We start from the raw sequence: 25127 nt of genomic DNA, 5'->3' as shown, positions 1-25127 counted from the left end.
ACTCCAGATTAAGCACTTAAAACCTACCCGAGACTCTGGCACGGAGTCTCACTCGGAGACTCTGGCCATATACCAGACTCCAGAGTATCCGAGCTAACCCGAAGACTCTGGGTTGAGCTTTCAAGCTCAAATCGAGACTCTCTACCAGAGTCTCACCTAGAGACTTCGACCTACTAAATAGGATCCGGAGTATCTGAGCTAACCCGTAGACTCCAACCTACTGATCAGAGTCCGGAGTATCCGGACTAACCCGGAGACTCCGGCTCAGATAACAAAAGACTTTTTTTTTTCCGGTGACCGTGGGTGATTGCGTCTCTCAACTTTCGGTTCTAAAAAATACTTTGAGTACTGAGACACCTTCAAAACTATCAACACGTATCCTTCTCGATAGTATGGCTATCCTGAACTCAAATTCAAAATAAAATGAATTAAAGCCTATTGAGTAACTACATGCCGCTTCTCTTTTCTTTTTGAGAGACGTCAATGTCTCTTAACTTATCCAATGAAACTTAAAACTTGTTATTTCAGCAAATACATTAGTCTCTTAATCGTTTTGTCATCAATTCACCAAAACTCACATAAGGAGTCTAGATGCACTTTCAATAATACAACTTCAGATAACGTTGTTATGGGGTTATCTGAGATTGGAACCAAGATTTACAAAACTATTTGGGGCACGAAATCTGAGACCAGGAGGGAACCGAAAAATCGCGGTTATCCTCGCGATAACCGCTCGAAATTCGGTGAGAATTCGCTCAAAATTCACTCGATCAAATTTAAACTTCGGCGAGAATTCGGACCGAATTGACCGAATGGTAACCGATTGAATTTAGCGATTTATTGAGCGCATTTTCTGAATTTTTTTATTATCGATAACCGTTCGGTTTTGTCAGTAACCATTCGGTTTTAGCGATTTATCGAGTGGTTTTCTCGAATTTTAGTGAAGTTTAAAAAAACAAAAAAGGCTCAATTTTATAAAATCAATAACTAATTCATCAAAACTTCAAATCAAGTTAAACAAATTTTGTTGGTTTTCTTGCAATATGATCTACATGATAAAAGTATTTGTACTAAAAAAAAAGTTGACTATTTTCTGTGAGAAAATGTATTTGCTAAATCAAGTTAAATGCATAGTTTACTCTTTGCTAATCTAAAAATCATGAAACTAATTTTATTCTTCTTCTTACATGATCCTATATCTTTTAAAAATACATGAACTTATGAAATAATTATTGTTACGTACAGAATTGTGTAAATATGTTGCAACTAGATTAATTCATAACTAAACCATCACACTTCCAGAATTAGTGAAACTACTTTTATTAGTTTACTTATATTATACTTTATGTAGAAAAAATAAAGATAGACACGAAAAAGTTAATTACAATGTTATTTGTTAACATATTCACTTTATGCTTATGAACTTTGTAAAAATAATGGAGAAATTAATAAAACTTTAATTGAAGTAAAATCAATTTTAAAGATCCTCTTAAGATACGTCATACACAATAAAAATATGTGTTTATATGTTAAAATTTTTCTTAACATAAGTTAATAAACTGCGCGTTTCAACTTTTTTTTTCAAACTTCCTGCTTGTAGAATATGATGCAAACGATATTATTTTTGAATTATTTTTTCACAGAAGGTCTTAGAATCGTCTCTAGTTTTTTAGATTTATTTTTTGATTTTTTAATTTTTTAAATTAAATTTGATTACCGGTTTGTATTACCTGTACAATAAGATATGTAACCGTGAATTTCATTTCATAACCTTCGATAAGTTAAACTCTGGTCGGAACTAGGCATAGGGAAGCTCAAAAATGGAAACCCAGCGGAATGCACGATCTGCAACAAACCAAAAGAGTAGGTTGTCAGATCGTGCTCGAGCAGCCGTCCTGACGTGCGTGCGCTGATTAGCACGGTTTGTAGAATACTTACAATCGGCCTTTTTTTTCGGATGGCAGATGTGCGAAATCAAATTCAAAATAGTATTTATGAAATTAGCGGCATAAATTGGACTTTTTTAACTAGCGGATATTCCAAAGCTATCACATTCACTCAAGTCTCAACTCCCAATCTCACTTCTCCCCAAAAGCCCATCCAAAACCCACCTCCGCCGACTGCCGCCATGCTCCGCCACCTCCTCCTCCGCCATGTCCGCCGGCGCCGCCGCTACTCCTCCTCCTCCTCCGCCGCCGCCGTCGTTCCCCTCTCTGCCCCGACCTTCGCTGTCTTCGGCGCCAACACCGGCGTCGGCAAGACCCTCGTCTCCGCGGGACTCTCCGCCGCGCTCCTCTCCTCCCCCTCCGCCTCCGCCGTCTCCTACCTCAAGCCGCTCCAGACAGGCTACCCTGCCGACTCCGACGCGCGCTTTGTCTTCACCAGGACCCCCGCGCTGCTCCGCGCCGCCTCCCCCCGCGCCAGCCGCCTCGTCACCTCCTGCCGCACCCTCTTCCCGTCCCCCGCCGTGGGAGCGGAACCGCCCCACCACGAGCGCCAGGAGACGGCGGTGACCTACGGAGGGGAGGGGGTTGAGGAGACGAAGGTGCTTGCGTGCAGGACGGTGTACGCGTGGCGGGAGCCGGTGTCGCCGCACCTGGCGGCGGAGAGGGAGGGGATGGCGGTGGGGGACGATGAGGTCAGGGGGTTCGTGGAACAGTGGCTGGTGGATGGAGTGGTTGATGAGGGAGAGGTGTGGAAGGTGCTGGAGACGGCCGGCGGCGTTGCCAGCCCTGGCCCGTCCGGCACGCTGCAGAGCGACCTCTACCGGTGCGTGCTTTTCACTGCTTCGTGCTTGTTCTGCTCTCGATTTCTCGAAGATGCCACATTTCTTTGGTTAACGTTACTGAATTTGTGTATCACTAGTTAAATGAGCCGAAATTTTTTATGAGTAATATAGTTGACCACCTAAAACATATTCTGAGATGCTCTAGCTCTCTTTGGTACCTGCCACTCGAGCTGTTGTACCTCTCTTTCCTTACCTATAGAATCACATTACTTTATGTCAGTGTTACCTAGGCACGGACACGGGTGTCAGAATCCGACTTGGACTCGAGTGTCCAATTCAGCAAAAAAAAATTGGAACGCGAAATACAACTCGGAATCCGACACGGGTGTCGGAATCCGACTTGGATTTGTGGTGTCCGATTCGACAGATAAATTTGGACACGGGTGTCTAGGTAACACTGCTTTATGTGTACATGAAAGGCAATAATGCTACAATATAATGAATTAATATTTATTCTCAACAAAATTACGTAAATCTAGTATCACAGTTGGTATTGTACCCCATATCGAATGAATAGATGCAAACTTTAGAATGAAAAGAACAATATATTTAAAATTCTCAAAATAACATATGATATATTGTTCCTTTATCTGCACAAAAGTATAGCGAACAAATTCCCATAATGGATGTTTTCTTTTCTTTTTTTTACACTCAATAATGCATCATCATGAAGTAGCTGTTAATATTACCTACAGTTAGAGAAGAAGCAACCCAGTACAATCATCCGTGCAAAAAACAGATGGTGAGTGCATTCCTAAGCTTCAAACCAAACATACCATCCAAGACAATATCAATTCAGTCCTATGATCAAGAATGCTCTACTATAGTATGTCAACTTTTACCGAATAGACTTCTATATTATACAATATCACTGCAGTCTTTGCTCTTCAAAGAACTTTTGTTTCATTCCGAAAAATGAATACAGAAGTTCCTGACGTAAAACTCTACATTGAAGGCAGGCAGATGGACTTGTACATCCATCAAATATTTCCATATTTACTGGAATTAATAACTGGATAAACTAAAAAAGAGAAGCTATTTGCCATATTTCAGAAAAGGTCTTGAAGGCCATGTAGTTGTAGAAAGGGTCTTTCTAGTCAACTCACTGATCTAAAGCTAAGATACATGCCTGTAGTGTAGTTTGAGCGCACACACTACTCAACTCACCTGCTATATATTCATAATGGAAACAGTGGAAAGACAAATTATTATTCTGGGTTGTAAAATTACCATGTCGTCGAATATCGTACTGAGAGCAAGCCACATTACCGGTGTGTTGTTATTAGTTGACAGTAAAAGTATTTGATGGGGTCACACCAACATCAGTTCATGGGAAATGTAAAATGAACAAAGGGTTAGAGATAGTATAGCAGTTCTATTTTGTATTATATTATTTCACCATTGTTTGTATTGCTCATTTTTGTCCTGAGTAACCTTGCCTTCTTGTCATGAGGACAACAAACTTCTGGGCATCAGCTATAGAAAATGGTATAGATGTTAAGCCATAGCCACAAAATCTGAATCATGTTATTTTCTGGAATTCAAAAAAATTCTGAAACAGAGGAGACATAGCCTGCAATGGTAGCAAGAGTCTACGCTTACATGATACAAAGAAGCACGAACGGTTATAATCAATGCATTTGTCCAAATAGCTGTCCTAAAGAATCAGAAAGCGAAGAAAATCGATCATCCTATCAGTAAAAAAAAAACAATTTTAGCATGAAAACAGGAAGAAGCAATTCATCCGACACGTTTCATACGCGTACTGAGCATGGTCTAGGGAGGTATTAGGGTATAGCGCATAACCAGGTGGGTGATGATCAAGATGAGTTGTGTCACACACATGCGTTGCCACATCTGCCGTCTCTAGCAAGCTGCACCACATCGCAATCAAAGTGCAATGCATGACACATGATTCCAAAGTGTGTCCATTATTCCAAATCAATAGATGCTACAGTGAAGATCCAATTGTTAGGGGAGAGATCTATGATGTCAATGCATAACTTGACTTTCCTGTGTTTATATATAATTTCTAAGAAAACAGATCAATCATAGAGAACAAACGGTTAAGGAGGGAAAGGTACTATAAAGAGAGTAACCATGCATCAGACAACACTTCAAGCACATACTTGAGAGAAGATGCAGAAATAAGCACTCACTTGCATTCATATCCTCCTTGCAATCAAAAAGGAAAAATAGCTCATATCCTCCACGAACGGAGGCACCAAAGCCCCCTGCTGATGCCTCACTTGCGTGCTTTTGTTGCTGCATGGCTAGTCGGCGGCCTCTCCAGGGCCCATGGCGCAGCTCGTGTCTGGGTGTGGAGCCGATGTGGTGGCCTTTAAGGTGGATCGGGTTAGGCATGAGATCTCGCCATGCGTGGGCGCTGCCCTCAGGGACAGTTCTAGAGTGGGGGATCAAAGCTATCTAGCCTTGCCCTTGGAGGACCACCGGTTGTCGGCAGCCTAAGATCCGGGATGATGGCACCGAGCACGGGGGCGACGGCTGACGGGGGGCCGATGTGTTGTATTGGGGATTTGGAGGTGAGATCGAGGAAGCGCGGGGAGGGGTGCGTGTGGTAATGCATGCACAAAAGCGGAAGCGTGGTTGGGCGGGCATGGGCGCCGGTTCTGTATCGAGATGGTGATAGGAACGAACGGTGCGGCGGGATGAGCTTGATTGTGTGTTGATCTCTGTGCCCCCAACTGCTCGGGCCGACATTCGTGCGTGGCGGAATGTAACTGCAGGAGGGGCAGAACATAGGAGGAAAGGGGCAGAACATGGGGTGGTGAGGGCAGGACGTGGAGACAGGACACTAGAGGGTGTGGGAATCACTATGTATTTTTTAAATAGTAGAGATATATCTCATTTCGGTTTAGCATGCTGGCCTTGGTGGTTGTGCATTCGACGTTCAGTGTCATTCTATAGACTATTAGTTGAGCTAATTGATGTGATGTGCGCTGTGTATGTTCTCTATCCGAAAATTATTTCAATGGGAAGCAATATTTAGTAGACTTTTCCTTGGAAACCATGTCCTTAATGATATTTATGGAGGGCAGCATGCAATTTGGAGATAATAGTGAAGGTTTATGAGCATGGTTAGATTGAATTGTGGCGTACTCCTGAATGGTCTGCTGTTCTGAACTTTACAAGGTTGTATGTTGATAATTGTCTGGTAGTAACCCAAAATTCTACAAACTGACAAATAAACAGAAAAATTAAACAGTAATGTTTAATGGTAAAGTTATATTGGTGCTGCTAAGGCCAAATCCAAAATAGGCAGCGGCACAAGAAAAAGGTCCAATTGATCCTTATGAAAGCACTTGAGTATTTGACTCCCTAGAAATACACTGTACTCCATTCTCACCATAGCAATTAGGAGAGGATCTATCAGGAATCCCTCTCTCTCGTTTTTCTCTTGGTTTGACCCCCCACCCCCTGTTGTCTCTTACAGAGAAGACCTCCTGAAGGACCCATTAAATAATTATGTCTTGCCTTTTTGTACTGTGGTAAATATTGTGCTGAACTTTTTCCCATTTGGTTCAGCATAAACTCAGCGATTGTTCAGAAGCAATTTCTATCTTTTATTATAACAGTGCTCATAACACCCAAACAGTTACATACTCAAATTTCCAGTTATTATGTGAGACCAACGGTTTAGCCTACTGTTGGCAATTCTTTTACCTGTGATGATCTCCATACTTACCTCAATTTGTTTCTTGACATGTTTTTGTTTCTTCATAACTTGGCATGTTCTTTTTTTCCCAAGGTCATAACTTAGGAGTTCTACTTAGGAATATCAATATGTATTCAATGGTAGCCCCATAGGGACAATATATAGAGTACATGAGAGAAAGTCTAGGACTAGGAGATTACCACAATACCCTTGACTATTATACCCTTAACATCCCCTCAAATGGTGCAATAGTGTTGCAGTTGAAAGAGGTGCCACTAAGTAATAAACTTAGACAAAATAAAACTAATACATCCAAAAATACTACGAAATTGCCACATGAGTAGAGTCGTGATGATGATAGCAAAAGAAAGCCTTTGGTCAAGAATCGCAACAAAGCGACGACGAGTAGCAAGACGACAAACGAAATTGCCACTAAAGCTACGGACAGAGCCACTTAAGCTAGTGGAAGGGCCCGTCGAGAAGGATCCATTGTTGTACGTGATGTTGTCTGCAAAGAAAGAGTTGTTCGTGGATGTGACGCCATCGTCGGAGGCAGCGACGCTGTCCTCGAAGAAGCTGTTGCTCCACTGCCCCATGTCTAGCAACACCGCGAAGCATGCCGGGTTGCAGTCGATGAAGTGCTCGGCCACGCCGCTGCTAGAGGAGGAGGACGACAAAACGTTCCAGGAGGAGTCGAGCAGCGCGCCGAGCATGGAGTCACAGCCGTCGTTGGCGATCGTGGTGGTGGATCCACCGGTGGCGTTGAACAAGGCCTCGATGGGGAGAGGTTCTGGCGGCTGGTGCTAGACAAGCAACAATAGGCAAAGAGAGACCTGGTGGAGGGATTCAATCAGATCCCAACGATGGCAGATCATATCACGGCGGCGGTAGTCGCGTAACTAAGAAGTGTGGCTGGGTGCACGACGGCTACGTGTGATGGCGACAGATGAGCCACCCGCGACGAAGATCTGGCGGCGGTGATTAATCTTGGGGCACATCTGGCCGGGTCGGCTCAGGGAGGCGCAGGCGGCCCGATAGAGGAGCCCAGTGGGGAGAGTAGCAACGGGATCAGGTGGAGCTAGCGACTGCGGGTGAGACGTCTGGTCCACATACGGGAGCACCTCCCCGTCCCCAAGCCGCCGCTTGAGGACTACGAATCCATGGGAGGGTGATGGATGAAGCGGGTGCAAACGAGAGAGAGAGAGTTGACGGAGGAAGAAAAAATCGGCGATTTTGGCTAGATCGGAACGAGTTGTGGTGTCCCAAAAGAAAATCTAGTTCTAATACCATGTTTGGAATAGTAACTTGTATTCAATGGTAGCTCCATGGGGGCAATATATAGAGTACATGAGAGAAAGCTAAGACTAGGAGATTACCATAATACCCTTGATTATTATACCCTTAACACTAGTGATGTTACAAAAATTCAGATAGAAATTACTACTTGTGTATTGGTTTGTTCAGTTCCTAAAGCACCTTCTATTCTGTTAAGTGTTAACCTGAACTGCATAAACTGTCTTCGTGTTGGGTTGAATTTTGTGCCTCTATTGCTGATTACATGCAACTCTTGACAGGCCTTTTAGGTTACCTGCCATTCTTGTTGGAGATGGCCGTCTTGGTGGTATTTCATCCACTTTATCTGCATATGAAACATTGTTGCTAAGAGGGTATGATGTGGGTGCAGTTATTTTGGAAGATCGTGCCTTGTCAAACGACAAATTCTTGCTTTCATACTTACGAAACAGGTTTCTATTTTGTATCATTCCTTTGATTCTATTATTTTGTTAGAAGAATTGTTCGGCCGCTCTAATATTCTTTAGATATGACAGTTTTCAGTTTTGTACTATTTTCTTTGTTTAGGGTGTGTGTGCTTGTTTTGCCACAAGTTCCAGAAGATCCTTCAGATGACTTAACTGATTGGTTTTCTGAGTCATCCTCAGTTTTTAGTTTACTTAAAGATACCCTGCAGTCGTTTCATTCAAGAAGAATTAAGAGGTTAAGCAGTATGCAGAGGAAATCAAAGGACATACTGTGGTGGCCCTTCACTCAGCATAATCTTGTTCCTGTAGATTCTGTCACAGTAATCGATTCACGTTGTGGTGAGAATTTTTCAGCATACAAGGTTTGTCAAGTTTCTAGTTTTATTTTCCAAAAGAAAATTGTAATGAAGCTTTGGTTGTGCAAAAAAGTTTGGCTGAAAGCCTGAAACATTAAATGCATTGTTTATAAATCTTTTGATGTAGATTAAAGACAACACAATGATGCTTGTACCTCAATTTGATGCATGTGCAAGTTGGTGGACTCAAGGGCCTGATTCTAACTTACAGGTTATTGTCCTCACATCTCCCTGCATCTATGAAATCTTATTTTCCATCTTATTTTGCTAAGGGAACTCTCTCTTACAGGGTTTTATTGCTAAATTTGTGTATGTTGAACTTTTGACAGGCAATTTTTGTAGCCTAAACTTCTCTTTGCTCATTAGATTGAACTTGCAAAAGATATGGGTTATGCTGCTGCAAGGTATGGCCATGTGATGTTTCCGGAGAATGTTCATGAGCCTGCTCTTCGTTGTGCTGAACTTTTGCTTGGAGGAGTTGGTAAAGGTTAGTCCTTTATGTGTTTTCTATGATTATAGACTAGATGCTGTATTACTATGAAATTGACATATAACTCTAAATATGTTTTAGCTGAATTCACTGCCATATCTTGAATATATCTAGAGCCTATGTGCTTGACGATAATTATATTTAGTGGACAAAAGGACACGATAAGAAGGATAAGTGCACAAATGAGACATGCTTATGTGTGTCTTATTGATTTTTGAATTTTTCACATTAAAGCATTATTTCTTGTTGCATACCTTCAATTGTATTTTGTTGTGTTATTTGTGTCCTGCCATTCAATCCACATTGCTGATAAGATCTCATTCATTCCTTACAGTTTCCTGCTTTCTTTTTTGTCAGGTTGGGCTTCTCGAGTTTATTATTCAGACAATGGATCCACTGCAATTGAAATTGCTCTAAAGATGGCATTTCGTAAATTTTCCCATGATCATGGAATTCTAATGGACAGTGAAAAGAATATCAGAAATGATAGAAATATTCAGTTTAAGGTCTATTATTCTTACACTGAACATCTTTGTCTTCATTGCTTAATTTTGTCAGCTGACTATGTAACAATTCACTGCAAGAGAGACTTCTCATATTTCTCCAGGAATAACAATTTAAAATTAATCTTATCTATATTAGTTAAGTCTTCTTTTTTTGGTTCACTAAAAATGCTTGACTATGTTATTCCAAATGTTTTCTATGCAATAGTTTATATTGCATAACTCGATATTTTCCTCACAGAAATTGCATTACCAATATATTCATTACTTCATTTGAATGTTTGGTTAGATGAAACTAAGAAGTAAGAACGGCAGAACACCAAGAATCATCCAGCTACTCCAATATGTAAACATGTCTAGATCAACATTATGAACTATATCGACATTTGTAAGTAAGATAAGGCATGCAAATGAATAATTTAAGTACAATCTATTTTGTTTTCTGTTAAAGAAAAAAAAGGCGCACTTGTAATTTTCCTTTAATGTTGCATTCATGTTTCTGCTTTGCTGTGAACCATTATGACTGATGGTATTTTCCTTGTTTTCGCCGTACCTGTTGGTCTGTCCCCCTGCAACCCTTCACCTCCCCCCTAAACTCCACGTCCCTTGCTGCTGTCCTGGTGTCCCTTTCCAGCGCTGATTCTATTATACCATCATCGTGGATCTCTGAACCTTTGTACATACTGGTATTGACACTGATGATGTCCTTGTCAACCTCAACATCCTCCAATGCTTCTGTTGTCCTTACCTTCGCCCATGCATGCCATGACAATCTGGGTGGTAAAGGATATTTGGGGTGATGGAATATATGGAGAGGCATGGTGGATGTTGTGGTCAGCAGTTTCTTTCACTGCAGCCATTCAGGACACAAGTATGGTCCCATCGACACTGTTGGGACTTTCTCTGAGCATATCGAGTATAGTCCCATCAACACCTTCCTGGAGCCAAGGACCCCACATAGACAATCGACACCAGCTAGCAGTACTCACCCATTGAAAACTCCCATTTCCCCGCCCCAGTTACATCAGTTCCATGCTTGACCCCTTGCAGCAACAGGTTGGCCCTCTGAACTTGTCATTCCTCAAATCTTTGCTGTTGTCCCTGCCCCTCTACCTCTGCGGTTTTGCCACAGCTAGGAGACCTCCCATCGTTTTTCTGAGGTCGCACAGTTCATGGTGGATAAGGTCATCTCCAACAGTGCTACAGTACCCCCGAAAAATATTGTAGCACTTGAATTTTCTCTCCAGCAGAGTTTGTATCCAGCGCTACAGTGCTGTATCAAGTGCTACAGCGATGCTACAGTGCTGGATTCGCTGAAACACTGTACCACCGCAGCACTGTTCATATAGGCCGACTGTGGGTCCGGAGAGAGGAGAAGAGTAATAGAAGGTAGGAAATAGAATAGCTGTTGGAGATAGAAAAAATAAAGAGTACTGTAATAGTGTTAGAGAATGCTGTAATAGTATTATAGGGGATGAATTTTTAGAGTATCTGTTGGAGATGGCCTAACATGATTGACACTGTTGGATAATTTATTAGGAATTTTAGGTCAGCATATAACACTCTAAAAGGACTCCAGTGTTGTGCCACAAATCTCATCAGTATAAAACTAACATTTTAAAGGGTGTTAAATCACCGTTAGATGAGATGAAGGATGTTTCTGCGCTGTTTTTTTTTTTCTTCACCACTTTTTAACTCAGTTAATCATGATGGCCCGTGTTTTCCTCATTCCTTCATATTTCATATTTATTCCTAAGGAACGAATTGTTGAGTAAATATTTTTTAACCTCCATTTTGTTCCTCCTGATACACCTACTTAATAATTACATTATCTCTAGGTCCTTGCTCTAAATGGTTCCTATCATGGTGATACTCTGGGCGCTATGGAAGCTCAAGCTCCATCAGCTTACACATCTTTTCTTCAGCAGCCATGGTATGCATGAATTTAAGCTTCATAGTTACCATGCCAGAAAAGAGAAAGTGCTCTGGGGCGCATCTGCACCCCATATCTGGTCCGCATAATCTGAGCAAAGCTGAGATCAGTTACTTGAGTGCTCTTCTGTAGGTACTCAGGTCGGGGGCTTTTTCTAGATCCTCCAACAGTGTATGTTAAAAACGTAACCTGCAATCTTTCTTTGCCCCAGTCGATGAAGCATGATCAACTGTCTTCTGGTGATACATGTCAGTAATTCGTGTTTGACCTGTCAGTTTACTCAGTAATTCGTGTTTGACCTGTCAATTTACTCATGGGTTTTTTTTTTCTTTGATTGACAATGCAGGTTTTCCTTCATTAGCTGAAGTTTTTTGCAAGACCAGGGACACATCATCTGTCAGTGATCTATATTTTTCCTACATATCACAGCAGTTATCGGAGTTTTCTCTGTCAAATAGTTCAGAGCATATTGCAGCCCTAATTATAGAACCAGGTAAGGAAAATATTAACCCTGTGAGTTTATTGGCTATTCATTTTTTGTTTCACTAATTCTTTCATAGTATTGAGTACATTTACAATCTCTTCATGCTAATTACTAACAAACTATTGGTACTATCCATTTTCTGTAACTATATAAAATATAATAGTAACTTGTGTGTCAAATAAATAAGTGCTTTTGGCATTGTATCCACATTTTCTTTTATAAAATTGGATTAAAAATTGTGCTTGTTGGGATGGACATATGAAATTGTATAATTGTCTGTTTATTTTTGTTCATTCCTTTTACTGTTTTAGTGCACTAGATGAACCTCACAAACTCTTATTCATCTAGTAATACAAGGTGCTGGGGGAATGCACATGATAGATCCGCTTTTCCAGCGAGTACTTGTCAACGAGTGTAAAAATCGAAAAATACCTGTCATATTTGATGAGGTATTTACTGGGTTCTGGCGTCTTGGCGTGGAGGTAATATTTGTCAAGATTATTTTAGAGGATAACATAAGATCTTTAATTTATGTCTTTCAAAATTTGATAATTTCTCTTTCAGTCCGCTTCAGAGTTGCTTGGGTGTTTACCAGATATCGCCTGCTATGCTAAATTGATGACTGGGGGTATTGTACCATTAGCTGCAACATTAGCAACAGAGGAAATTTTTGAATCCTTCAAAAGTGACTCTAAGGTACTCATCTTGATTGTATTTGCAGGCCTGGGCCTCAATAATCTAGAAATTAGAATATGATGGTATGTCAAAAGTATCACAATGGATGTGGTGTACTGGTTAGCACTGATTTATGTTTTTATCTGATCCAGCTCACGGCGCTCTTACATGGTCATTCCTATACTGCTCATGCCATGGGCTGTAGTGCAGCAGTAAAAGCTATCCAGTGGTACCGAGATCCATCCACCAATTCAAACCTTGACTTTGATCATATGAGGCTGAAGGAGGTAAGAAAGTTTTTGATTGAATAGGTAGAACTGGCTGATTTGAATAATCCATATTAATATAGACTAGAAACATGGTCGGCACATTTTTGTCTCTTTTAGTGTTCTTATATCTTGGAGTAAGCAGTGTTCCCCTAAATAACATGTTGAGTGCACAAATATTTGGCCTAAGGTCTGTGATTTTTTTCTGCTACATATTTTATATTGTTTCAAAAGCAATGGTGTACAAAGTTCTTAATAGACACTTGTTTCTGAACTGTCTTTAATGTAGAAGTATACTGTATTTTGAAGGAACTTGTCTATTATGCGAATTCATACTTGTCATTTGGCATTTAAAAAGACAGTAATAAGTTTCCTCTTGATTTGCAGTTATGGGATTGTGCACTTGTGCAGCAGTTATCATCACTACCAAATGTGAAAAGAGCAGTGTCCTTAGGAACTTTGTGTGCAATTGAGCTCAAGGCTGAGGGATCTGATGCCGGGTATGACACTTATGAGTCCTTTGTAGTTATTCTTCGCTAATGTCGGGTATTTTAGTATTTTTCTTTTCATTAACAACATTTTTAAGAGCACACAATAAGGGCCAGTTTGGCACTTCCGTACTGTACTGAGCTTTGTTATGGAGTTCAGTTATGGTTCCAAGTTACAACAAGCCACTGCAACGACCAATGTGCAAAATAGATATATGAATACTCTGTTCTGTGTTGGTGAAATTCTGCATACATGTAAAATGTGAGAACTCTGCGGCCTATCTGTTCTCAGAAGTCAGAAATGTCTTCATATCTTTATTGCTTACCTCTATATAGCGATTCTTATGCATAGTTGTACCAGGATCTGAGGCAATAATCGTGGATCATAAGATATGATCATCCCTTTGTTAACATAGCAATGTAGACTCGTCACTTTCTACTGTATTTTAACTCTGTTGCTTGCTTTGCCCATGGTGTATTCCTTGGCTTTAATTCTGGTGCATAGAAGTTCTTACAAGTTCAGTTTGCTAGATTCCTTGCTTAATCATGATAAGTTACTTGCACTATTGCTGGGTTTACTCATACCATTAAGCAAACTGAGTTTGATTATGTTTTTCATGCAGGTATGCATCACTGTACGCAAGTTCCTTGATCCAACAACTTCGCAAAGAGGATGATATGTATGTTAGGCCCCTGGGTAACGTGATATACCTTATGTGTGGTCCGTGCACATCTCGAGATAGTTGCACTCGGCAACTCCACAAAGTACACCGTAGACTTTGCGATCTCAACTGAGCTTGCTGAGAATGATTGCACAGAAAGCAAGGCAGGCAGGCCTGAGTCGGGCAGACAGCTCCTATGTTAGCTTCAGTTTCCGAGCTCTAGGCTTCCTGCTGAGACTTGTTCAGATTGTATGCGGAGCGAATGAAGCCTGCGATCTGCGATTTGGTGAGATTATGTGATTTTTTTTTTTTTGTTGCAAGTGATACTATGTGATGTTTATGACTGAATTCAAACTTGTACCAATGCAGCGAGTACTGGCCCTAGACGTGGTATTATGCTGTGTTTTTTTTTTTTGACTTAAGTATCCTGAATTGTTTTTTCGAAAGGATGTTACAAGATTTGCTGATTTTATTATAGAAGAAGAGAGTTAATTCAGTTTATGAGGAAAAATAGGCTTAAAAACTATATAACTGTATGGTTAATTAAAGAAAAAATCGGTTAAAATTTCCAAGATCACACCGGAAGACTAGAAGGGCACTCGCGACGGGAGGGAGTAGAGGATAGACCGGCAAAGGGAGGAACTCAATCAATAAGGAGGTTGAGATAGGGTGTACACCGGAAGACCAGAAGGGCACCTGTGACGAGTATCACGACACAACAGGATGCACGACATATCATACAGATCTCGTAGCCGTCGAGAGAACCTAGCCACCGTCGAGCAGGATACCACGTGCAACCTGACGACTGCGTGGATCCCGATGGGCTACATCTCGCCACTCAATGGCCGGGACTACATCTCGCCACTCAATGGTTGGTGGTAATAACTGTTAGGCCAGCACGTCGCCTCGCAGCTGGACCGTCAGGCTGTCTGGCCACCCAATCGTCGCATCTCCAGGTTGTTGCGTGCGCCTATCGGACCGTCATGCCGCAACGCCGCCTCGCGGGTCGGGCCAGCGTGCCGTCGCGTAGCTGAGCCACCATGCAGCCATACCACCATGCAACTGGGCCGCTGCATAGATCAGGCCATCGTGTAGACAAGTCATCGTGCCATGCTACACCGATCGAGTAGATCTAGCCACCACATTGAAGGAAACCAGCTTCTCGAGTAGATTTGGTTGCCTTCCACACATGCCACACGCGAGGGCGCAACAGAGATGAGCGGATCTAGGCATCCACCTCGAAATCATGTCGAACCGGAGAGGAACCTGCCACATGGCTGCTGCCACAGAGAGAAGGAAGGGGAAAGGAAAGGGAGGGAGGAAGGCCGCGACAGAGTCCGCTTGGCTCCGCCGCTGGCTGCCGTCACCACTGCCAGACGGCAATGGCAGCGGCGGTCACACCAAGCTTCATCATCGGGGCTAGGGTGGTGAGGTGGAGTCACCCTGACTCGCCCTAGTGAGAGCAACACGACAGGAAGGAGTAGTCGAACTTTTCCCAGGTATCCTGAATGTCTCTCTTTAAAAGCTTGCATGGTGTCTGCCCTTGTGCCTGAATGAAGCTCAGTCCTTGAAAACCATCAGGTGTTCTGGATTGATCTACCTGCTTTACGGATTGACTACGTCTTGGGATCATCGAAAAAAAATGGAGCTTTGGTAACCCTACTGCATTTTGATCGGAATGCTACTCTGTTTGATACTCCATGCAAGGGCTTTCATCCAGTTCTTTATTGTTATTATTATTAAGGCTTTGGCTAGCTGAAACAAACCAAGGTGCAAAACGGCAAAAGAAATATGGAAAAGAGAAAGTCACGCCCAGTGGGACTCGAACCCACAATCGCCTGATTAGAAGTCAGACGCCTTATCCATTAGGCCATGGGCGCTTCTTGTATCAAAAATTGAGATTTAAGTGATATAACATAAGTAAAGCAATTGCATCCACATGAATGTTAAGGTTGATCTACAACAACGAACATTACAACATCCCAAAATAAAAGGAACATTACAGGGGTACAAGAACAACACCAAGTAACAAAGGGCAACAAACTGACCATGGAAATCCCAAACAAGTCTGCCTAACGAGTGAACCAACTGCCATCAACACGGCCAAGATCATCGATTAATCCAGCCTTCCTCTCTCACTATCTAGATACATTGCGCAACAACGAACATGACCCTTGAGCGGTCGAATCGATTTCTTCCTCCACATATCAACATCTGAACATATCATAAATGGCAAGCACAAGCTGTTCTGTTTGATTAAACAGTATGCACCGGGGAAATTAGGCCTCCTGCTGCTGAAGCTGCTTCCTTAGCTCCTTTCGCAGGATCTTGCCCGACGGCGCCTTGGGGATCTTGTCGACGAAGATCACCTCCCGGATCTTCTTGTAGTAGATCACCTGGAGCAGGAGGAGGAACCCTCTTTCAATCAGAAGAAAGGACAGCGAAGCACAAAGGATGCATATCTAGCTGCTTCACCAATGTATCTATCTACTCTGCTATATATACGTTGTGGAGAAAGCTGAAAAGGCTACGCATGGTTTGTCAACTCGAAAAGAGATGCAATGTTTTCCCCTTTTATTTATTTTCAGATGTTTCTAGCACAAGAAATGCTACCTCCTTCGCCACGAATTGCTTCACGTCATCTTCGCTGAGCTCACTCCCTTCGGCTTTCGCCACGAAGGCGACCGGGATTTCACCGATTTCGGGCTGGATTTGCTTCCTGCGGTTATTGATCATGCATATATCAAATGCCATTTTAAGCTCTGGATCATACAGATTAGGGAGGCAGTTTTTTCTGCTTTGCCAACTCGATACCATGTTGATCCTTCAGAACAAGGGCTCAGGCAAGTATTTACCCGACAACGGCGGCGTCGGCGATGCTTGGGTGGGTGATGAGCAGGGCCTCCAGCTCGGCGGGGGCCACCTGGAAGCCCCTGTACTTGATGATCTCCTTGAGCCTGTCCACGATGAAGATCTCGTCGTTGTCGTCCACGTACCCGACGTCGCCGGTGTGCAGCCACCCGTTGGCGTCGATCGTGTTCTTCGTGGCCTCCGGGTTGTTCAGGTAACCTGACCAGAAGCAAAGAGTAGCGGGATTATTCTCATCTGCACAATTTTCTTGGACAAATTGCATGCTACGAGTAACATGTGTCTCGAGAGTGCATTCAAAAGTTCGTTCTAAATTGAATTCCTAAATTTAAAAGGTTGAGTTAGGTAGTATCAACAAAATTTTAAGAAGATCTCCTACATATTACCTTTCTAATATTAACTACGCGAACAATGTAAGGATGAAGGAGGAAGAAGATATAGAAACCAAAATAACTGTGCCCAAATGATTAAAAACTCGTCGAATTCAATTGTAGAGTATGTCACTTCAACAAGCAAATTGTTGAACATCTATGAGCAAATTCATAAAATCTGATAAGCAAAAATGTAGCAAATTTGCAAGCAAATCCAGAGAGGTAGGGAGGGATCTGCCGGACAACCCACCGCATTGTCCTCCTAGGTGACGTCCGCGCCACACACATTGGGGGTTAGGCCAGCCATCCAGCCCTGTCTCTTCGACGCCGTAGTTGCTGACAGATTCCCAGACAGGCCGAACCCCATCCAGTAGCCATTGCTCCGGGACGTCGCTAGAGAGGAACTCAAGCACCGGGTTGCCTGACAGCATAGAACAATCTGGGAGGCTGGGCCGCTTGGGGGGGAGGGCTCTAGGAGGAGGTGGGACGGTCAAACTCATCTGTGTGAGAGAGAGAGAGAGAGAGAGATTTTGGGGAGGAGCAGCTCGGGCGAGGGAGACAAAGCGGATAAGGGAGCGACGAGGGTGTCGAGCCTTCCAAAGGAAGATATTTTTCTAGAATGAATCTAGGGCTAACGCTCCCATCGAACGGTCCACCAAGCGTATGGCCAAGAGAGTGAATGCCCGCACGTTCAGAATTTAATCTTTACCATTCTTAATATAATGCCACCTACTTCCTCCTATATTAGTCTAGTTTTCTTTTTTTACGATAGCAGTCATGGCTGCCTACGGTGTATCTTTGGGGAATCTTGTACTCCCTTTGTTTCTTTTTATAATCAAGATTTAAAAAAGTCAAATTTCCTAACTTGTATCAATAGATTCATATTTCACATATCTTTTAAATAATATTAATTTTGTAGCACTAGATAACATATTGTAAGAGAAATTAAAGGTCAAAGCATACTTGTAAAGGTTTTTCAATCCTAATACAGAAACTGAGGGAGTAACGATTAGGGAATATTGCCACACAAATAGATGTAACTACAATCTTATTTCTTCTAAGTTTTCCTTTCGGTCTCTTTTCTGTTCAAGGAGAACAGTAATTTGTAAGAGGATGTATAATAATTCACAATCGGCTATTGTAGAACGGCTCACAAAAATATCGTTCTATCTAATCTTATCCATCAATCTAAGAGGATCCCAATTCGAAAACAAACAATATTGCAGACCCCACGCTAACCAGATCAGAACACTTCATTCATTCACATAGCCCCACACAAACCAAGGGAGACTTCCATTCCAAAGCTAGACTGAAGCTGGCAGGTGATCAGCTCTGCTCAGATGATTTATTTCTGTTGCCAAAGTTATGCTTGCTTCCCATTCCGATCATGACATGAAAGCTACAATTCGGAATGGAATGGTTCGTGTCAACTTTGCAGATGGAATGGTTCGTGTCAACTTCCATTCCAAACGCGCAACGTTGTCTGTTCCAAATCGTTTTTGCAAATGAGGTTTATCTGTGCAGAGACTAGGAGTTGTACGTCTATTATTTATTTATTTTGCAAAGCAGTTGCACTGCACATCTTGTTGACCTTGATTAGTTGCACCTTACCTTGATGTGGTAGTTTAATTATCAAAGTCCACAAGTACTTAAGGAAATGCAACCACTAATGTCCAGTTGGTTACCCACTTGTGCATATCATATATACTCCTAGATGATCCCAAGTCAGATTTGTTCTGGGGATCTGGGACCGTGCATTCTCTACTGTGGCTGACGTCATCATTTGGAAGTTGGAGCCCGGGATGTTCTGTACCTTTCATGATCTGTTGCCCCCGGATGCAGATCTCCCCGGGCTGGTTCCGGCCGAGCGACTTGCCGGTGTCGGGGTCGAGCACCTTCAGCTCCGCGTTGCGCACCACCGTCCCGCACGCGCCGGACTTCACCTCGAAGGGCTCCTTGGCGAACGCCAGGCACATCGACAGCACCGGCCCGGCCTCGGTCATGCCGTAGCCCTGCAGACGCCACACGGGAGGCAACAGATACGTGAGGCTACAACTTGTAGAGTGCTTCTGGAAGAATTTTCGGAGGACAATATAAAGAACGGGTTATTCTTAGTTCTAATCTCCATGGAGTGGCTTGTGTGTGGAGGAATAAAAAAAAAAGCAGTGGCATAGAAATCAACCGACAAATAAACGAACAACCTTTCAATCTCCTCGAACATCACCACCGTACCAACGTGCCAGCTAATTTACGTGTCTAGGATCACTCCCAAGTCCTAATCACACATGGTTAAGGTTAACCTACTCAAAAGTCAAACTTCTCAACAACTTTATACTAAAAGTTTTCAAAAGAGGAGGAACCGGTCGAGTAAAACAAGGTAGGGACTAAACAAAAAATAAGGGACATCTTACGCTCAGAGGGCTGCACATTCGTGTATGGCCCTGTCGATTTGTTTTGTTTGTGGTGTTCTTTCCCTTTGAAGTTTATGTGCATCACAAAAGTACCCAAGCAAACGGAAAAGAAGTATTTTTGCCCCTTTTATTATGTTTGTCAAAGTTGGAATATATAGCCAATGTAAGAACTTCGAGAATGAACCTAAAATCACTATGGCCCCGGAAGTAAACTAATTATTATTTCATAACTAACTTTGCGCTTAGTTATACTGCAAGATAATGTCATGTTTGTAATACAGAAATTGGTAGAAAAGAAAACAGTTTAATGTCTACAGGAACTCGAAAAAAAATCTTTGGGTCCCATAAAAGCAAAACTAGTGTTATTTAGCATCACGTACCTGTCCGAGCACAGCGCCCGGGAGCTTGGCCATGAACGCGTCCTCGATGTCCTTCCCCATGGGCGCGGCGCCTGAGAGTACCATCCTGACCGACGACAGGTCGTGCGCCGCGGCCTCGTCGCTCTTCGCCACGGCGACCACGATCGGCGGCACGAGCGGCGCGATGGTGATCCGGTGCCTCTCGACGAGCTCCATCATCCTGGAGAGGTCGAAGCGGCGCATGACGATGATGGCGGCGCCGACGCGCAGACCGCACATCATGATGGTATTGAGCGAGTAGATGTGGAACATGGGGAGCGAGCAGAGGATGACGTCGTCGGCGGTGAAGCCGATGTTGGGGTTCTCGCCGTCGACCTGCTGCGCCACGCTGGTGCTCAGGCTCCGGTGCGTCAGCATCACGCCCTTGGGAAGCCCCGTCGTACCGGACGAGTACGGCAGCGCCACCACGTCGTCGGGATCGAACTCAGGGTCCGTTTCTTGGTCGTCCCCGGCGATCACGTCGTCGTCGTCGGGGACGCTGGCCATGACATCGTCCCAGAAGTGGAGGCAGCCGTCGCGGCGAGCATCGATGAGGACGACCGTGAGGCTGCCATCGTTTGCGGGGAGCTTGTCGGCGGCCATGGACTCGGTGAAGACGACCTTCACGCCGGAGGCCGCGATCTGTTTGGCGATCTCGTGCGGCGTGGACATCGGGTTGGCGGTGGTGACCGCGGCGCCGACGCGCGACGCGGCGAAGAAGGAGAGCACGAACTCGGCCGAGTTGCGCAGCAGGTTCATGACGACGGCGCCGCGGTCGAGCCCCAGCGGCGCGCGCCGGAGAGCGGCGGCGAGGCGGCGCGACAGGCGGTCCACCTCAGCGTAGGTGAGGACCGCGCCGGTGGCGCCATCGATGAGGCAGGGGCGCGCGGCCACCTCGGGAAGACGCTCGAAGCAGTAGCGGTGCAGCGGGAGGGTGTTGGTGATGGCGATGTCCGGGAGCTTGGACCGGAAGATGATCTCCGGCGACGCCTCCGTGGCAGCCACCGACTCCGGCTGCTGCTTCTCGGTGGACCCCATCGGTCAGTGTCACGCAGGGAACGGAGCTTGGCTTGTGGGATGTGTGTGTAGGATTTCGAGCGCCATGGGTGTACTTATTGTCGTTACAAGGAAAAGGTGATGACGTCGCAGTTGGTGGGAAATGCCAAAATTGCCACAAAAGCACCAAATGGGATGGATGGGAGGAGGACTGGTTTGTAAAATACATATTTCTCGAGGGGTGCCCACCATCATTTTGCAGCCATGGTCTTGGTGAACCCTGGCCCTGCAATTGGCCACCATTGTTGCCATCATTGGCGAAAGCTAGCTACAAAGAAATAAACTTAGTTCAGACTAGAAATGCCGACATACTTTTGCAAAGAGCGGCGATTGAAGTTGAGCTGTCAGGATGTCTTCCCATAAATTGATCCAGAGAGCTAAGAGGGGTAAGGATGGGCTTTCCGGATTGCGCAAATTAGACATTCCACTTTGCGGCGTGGCCGCAACGAATTGCATGGATGAATCACTGGCTCACATGTGAGCAATATTACATTTCTATTTGTACAATTGAACAGATGAAGGCGTTCATGTTGTCTTGCATGTACATTGACAAAATATGAATCATAATGGTCGCCAATGACGTCGCGCTTACTTCTCGAGAAAGATTTTAATAGAGTATTTTTATTTGGTAGACAACGGGAGAGTTTCATGACACTATGTCTGTGTGAAAACAAAAAATCCCAATTGTTGAGAACCCCTTGTGGTTTGCTATATTCAATTATAGTGACTTCATGCCAATTTTAATGGCATAGTATATTCTTCTTAGTGAGGGACTGGCCTTAAAGATTCAGGGATGATGTTTGTAGGGTTGGAAATAAAACTTCAGGCTCGCAAGCCAGCTTTGGCTTGGCTCGAAGGCCAAATGAGCCGAGCCTAAGCCGCCTCCCTAGCTTGATAGCAAATCGAACTGAGCTTGAGCTGGCTCATGAGCGTCTCGTTAGCTCGCTCGCTGGCCTAGCCTAGTGAGAAAATCCCAGCACATCTCAGCAAATGCCAGCTATTGACCCAACCCGACACCTCTCTACCCATGGCCGCTGTCTCGACGCCTCTCCGCCTGTGGTCACTGCTCGCTCACCGCGTCTCCGCCTGGCGCCGTAACCCGCCCTTGGCCTCTCCACCCGTGGCCACCACCTGCTCACCACCTATCTGCCCGGTGCCACCATAGCCCGCCAACCGCCTCTCCGCCCGTGGCCTCGCGTTCCCGCTCGTCGGATTGCTATGTTGTTTTGACCTTGGCTCGCGAGCCAACCGAGCCAGCTCGAGCCAGCAACGAGCCCGAGTTGAGCCCATTTTTCAGGTCGGTCATCTAACCGAGCCGAGCCTAGCTTGGCTCACACACTGGTGCGCTCGTTCGAATCGAGCCTATCTCGGCTTGGCTCATTTTCACCCCTACATGTTTGCAAATGTAAAACATATAACCTATACAATTAGTGATGATAAAATTTGGTAATGTTACTTGTTTACAAAGACAAGAATGGTACTACCGTGCACTGAGAGCGTCAGTTTAGGGTTTGTTTGGTTCCGCGAATGAGGTTTTGTAGAGCTACATCATATAAGAAGGCTGAGCGGGGTCATATTGTTGAAAAATAGTGTTTGATTAGTTGTGTCTGTCTAGACAGGCTGAGCTAAGTTTCTATCTGGTTGACTATTTGAGGCCGCATGAGCAGATGCAAGAGTTGAGATTGTGATTAGTTACTCGCATGAAGATAATTTTGTGACACTAACAGGTGGGCCCGCCTGCATGAGCAGATGCAGAGTCTGCACCCGTTGGGCTAGGCTGCGGTGAGGTAGTATATTTACATCTGTCAAGCCAGGTTGGAACAGTAGATACGAATAACCAAACATGCTTCTCTATAAGATTATATGCATCCACCAGTCCAAGTTGGAGGAGATTCAGGCAACCAAACACACCCTTAAATCTTTACATGCTCAAATTATGGTTTCCAATGACATGTATGAGCGATTGTATGCACCCCATGTCTATTACTGATGATGAGTAGTATAGAACTACCATATTCGTATACCCAGGTTTTTTCATCATTCTCGGGGCATATCTTTATCTCCAGAAAAGGAATCTCTAGGCGCATGAAAACTACCTGTAGGTACCCAGGGTATTTTGTAAATAGGGAAGTTTATCTCTAAGACTGAGAAAGAAGGACTTAAGATGCCATACGATGACCCCCATATATATACAAAGCTAGAGGACCATGCGGATGGCAGATATATTCAAGCCATTAGAATCCAACACAACTTTATCAACGCCATTTAAGCTTGCGGAAGCTCTGCATCCTCGAACCCTTATGCACTTTAGATCTATATTAGCAACTCACCTTAACTACATACAAGAGAGCCCTCTGACTAGGTTTAGATATATCTAGGCTAGCCACATAGCCCCTTATAACAGTTTCAAAGCATAATACAAGATCAACATGATGTAGGACTATTATCCTAAGAGAGGCCTAAACTTGTATAAAAATCCTCTATGTGTTTTGTGATCTGTCTTCTCGAAGCATCATCCTCCTTCATACAAATTCGTAAGATCGGGGGTTCATCAATCGTCGACAAGGTTTCTATTGGTCTACGGCTCTCCATGATGTCGGCAAGTTGGTAAAAACATGTACCAGCCGTCAATACCACATCAGGCGCATACATCAGCCCGCTCAACCCTTATAGATGATCCCCTTATCGTGGCCATTCATGACTTGGGTCTGAATGTTCGGGGGCCCTTCCCAGTAGCACTGGAGGCTTCAAGTTCCTATTCATCGCAATCGACACCTTCAACAAGTGGATTAAAGCTAAGCTAGTCGGCAAGATCACCTCAACTGCAGCCAAGAAGTTTATCATGAAAAGTATCATGACAAGGTTTGGCGTCCCAAGTAGGGTCATCACTATGAGGGACTAGGCACTACGGTCTACTTTGCCTCTGTGGCCCATCCATAAAGCAATGGACATGTTGAGCGAGCTAATGGTCTAGTGCTCTAAAGAATCATGATCCGTGTCTTTAGCCGCTTATCCGGCTATGCTAAAGCCCAGGCTTCGAATTGCCTAACGTACTTTGGTCACTCTAGATGACATCTAGCTGAGCGACAGGTGAAACGTCTTTCTTCCTATTCTAAACGGCTGAAGCCATGCTGCCCCGTGAACTAAAGATAAAATCCACCCAAGTCGAACTATACGCCAACAAGGATAAAATCCCGAGAAGGTAGGATGATCTCAATGTTCTCGAGGAAAAAAGGACATGAGTGCTAATGAGATCAGCACAATACCAACAAGATCTTTGTCGCTACCACAACCAAAATATTCAAAAGAGATACTTCAAACCTGGAGAACTGGTTCTATGACTCGTACAGAGCTAAAAAAATAGCAACAAGCTATCTCCGAAGTGGGAGGGTCCTTATAGAGTGGTTGGATCTAATTGCACTAGATTCATAAGTTCTATGTGTAAGTACTTAGAATATATTCTGTAATATTAGCTGTCATATAACTAAATAGATCAATATATCTCACTTTTTCCTATTTCTACTACAATATCTTAACATTGAGGTAAGCCGCTATTTAGGTATTTACGCCCACATGCACACTCGATGTTCTAGACTGCCTATTTGGGAACTTATCCCCGATAACCAGCTGAGGGCTTCACATGTACTTGGACTACAAAATCTTGTCATGCGCGTCACTAGAACAGTTTCTAATGAAAATCAATGACCATCTAAAAACCACTTCTTTAGGGATCGGGAAGAACCTTATCGAGTTCGCGAGTGCCTAAAAGCTATGTCGCTTTTCGCTCAAAGTCTGACCTAAGGCAATCCATGATAAATATCCGACAAGTTGTTCCAAAGTTCCCCAAATTAATCGAAAGGCACATTTCAAAGTTAGAATACTTGTTTAATGTTCCTTGTACCATGAAGACCAACAGTTATGCATAGACATTGCAGTAGACAT

At 43.8% G+C, this 25127-nt stretch overlaps 2 protein-coding genes and 1 non-coding gene across 4 annotated transcripts; 1 reads left to right on the top strand and 2 right to left on the bottom strand.

The window, feature by feature from the left end:
- Window positions 1–2041: 2041 nt before the first annotated feature.
- On the top strand, window positions 2042–14477 carry LOC133899473 (bifunctional dethiobiotin synthetase/7,8-diamino-pelargonic acid aminotransferase, mitochondrial). Of its 2 annotated transcripts, XM_062340456.1 has the most exons (14): window positions 2042–2769; window positions 8039–8209; window positions 8325–8586; window positions 8708–8791; window positions 8947–9067; window positions 9428–9576; window positions 11412–11506; window positions 11639–11754; window positions 11853–11999; window positions 12339–12472; window positions 12555–12686; window positions 12818–12952; window positions 13319–13431; window positions 14043–14477. In XM_062340456.1, the coding sequence occupies exons 1-14, from the start codon at window positions 2129–2131 to the stop codon at window positions 14212–14214; spliced, it is 2472 nt and encodes an 823-aa protein (XP_062196440.1). In that variant the 5' UTR covers window positions 2042–2128; the 3' UTR covers window positions 14215–14477. The 2 variants fall into 2 exon arrangements, 1 of the variants encoding a protein (XP_062196440.1); XR_009906361.1 differs by lacking the exons at window positions 13319–13431; window positions 14043–14477 and having other exon boundaries at window positions 2047–2769; window positions 12565–12686.
- A 1411-nt stretch (window positions 14478–15888) lies between these two features.
- Window positions 15889–15961, bottom strand: TRNAR-UCU (transfer RNA arginine (anticodon UCU)). Its single transcript has one exon. It is a non-coding gene; the product is annotated as a tRNA-Arg (tRNA).
- Window positions 15962–15972: 11 nt separating this feature from the next.
- Window positions 15973–21236, bottom strand: LOC133899341 (4-coumarate--CoA ligase 1). Its single transcript, XM_062340327.1, has 5 exons — window positions 20112–21236; window positions 19134–19332; window positions 16937–17150; window positions 16695–16800; window positions 15973–16477 (listed from the first exon to the last, which is right to left on the bottom strand). Exons 1-5 carry the CDS (start codon window positions 21165–21167, stop codon window positions 16361–16363), a joined length of 1692 nt encoding a protein of 563 aa, XP_062196311.1. The 5' UTR covers window positions 21168–21236; the 3' UTR covers window positions 15973–16360.
- Window positions 21237–25127: the final 3891 nt, after the last annotated feature.

The sequence above is a fragment of the Phragmites australis genome, chromosome 18, assembly GCF_958298935.1.
Source record: "Phragmites australis chromosome 18, lpPhrAust1.1, whole genome shotgun sequence".
Classification (NCBI taxonomy): Eukaryota; Viridiplantae; Streptophyta; class Magnoliopsida; order Poales; family Poaceae; genus Phragmites; species Phragmites australis.
The sequence above is the reverse complement of the archived record's forward strand: the minus strand, read 5'-3'. Positions and strand labels throughout refer to the sequence as shown.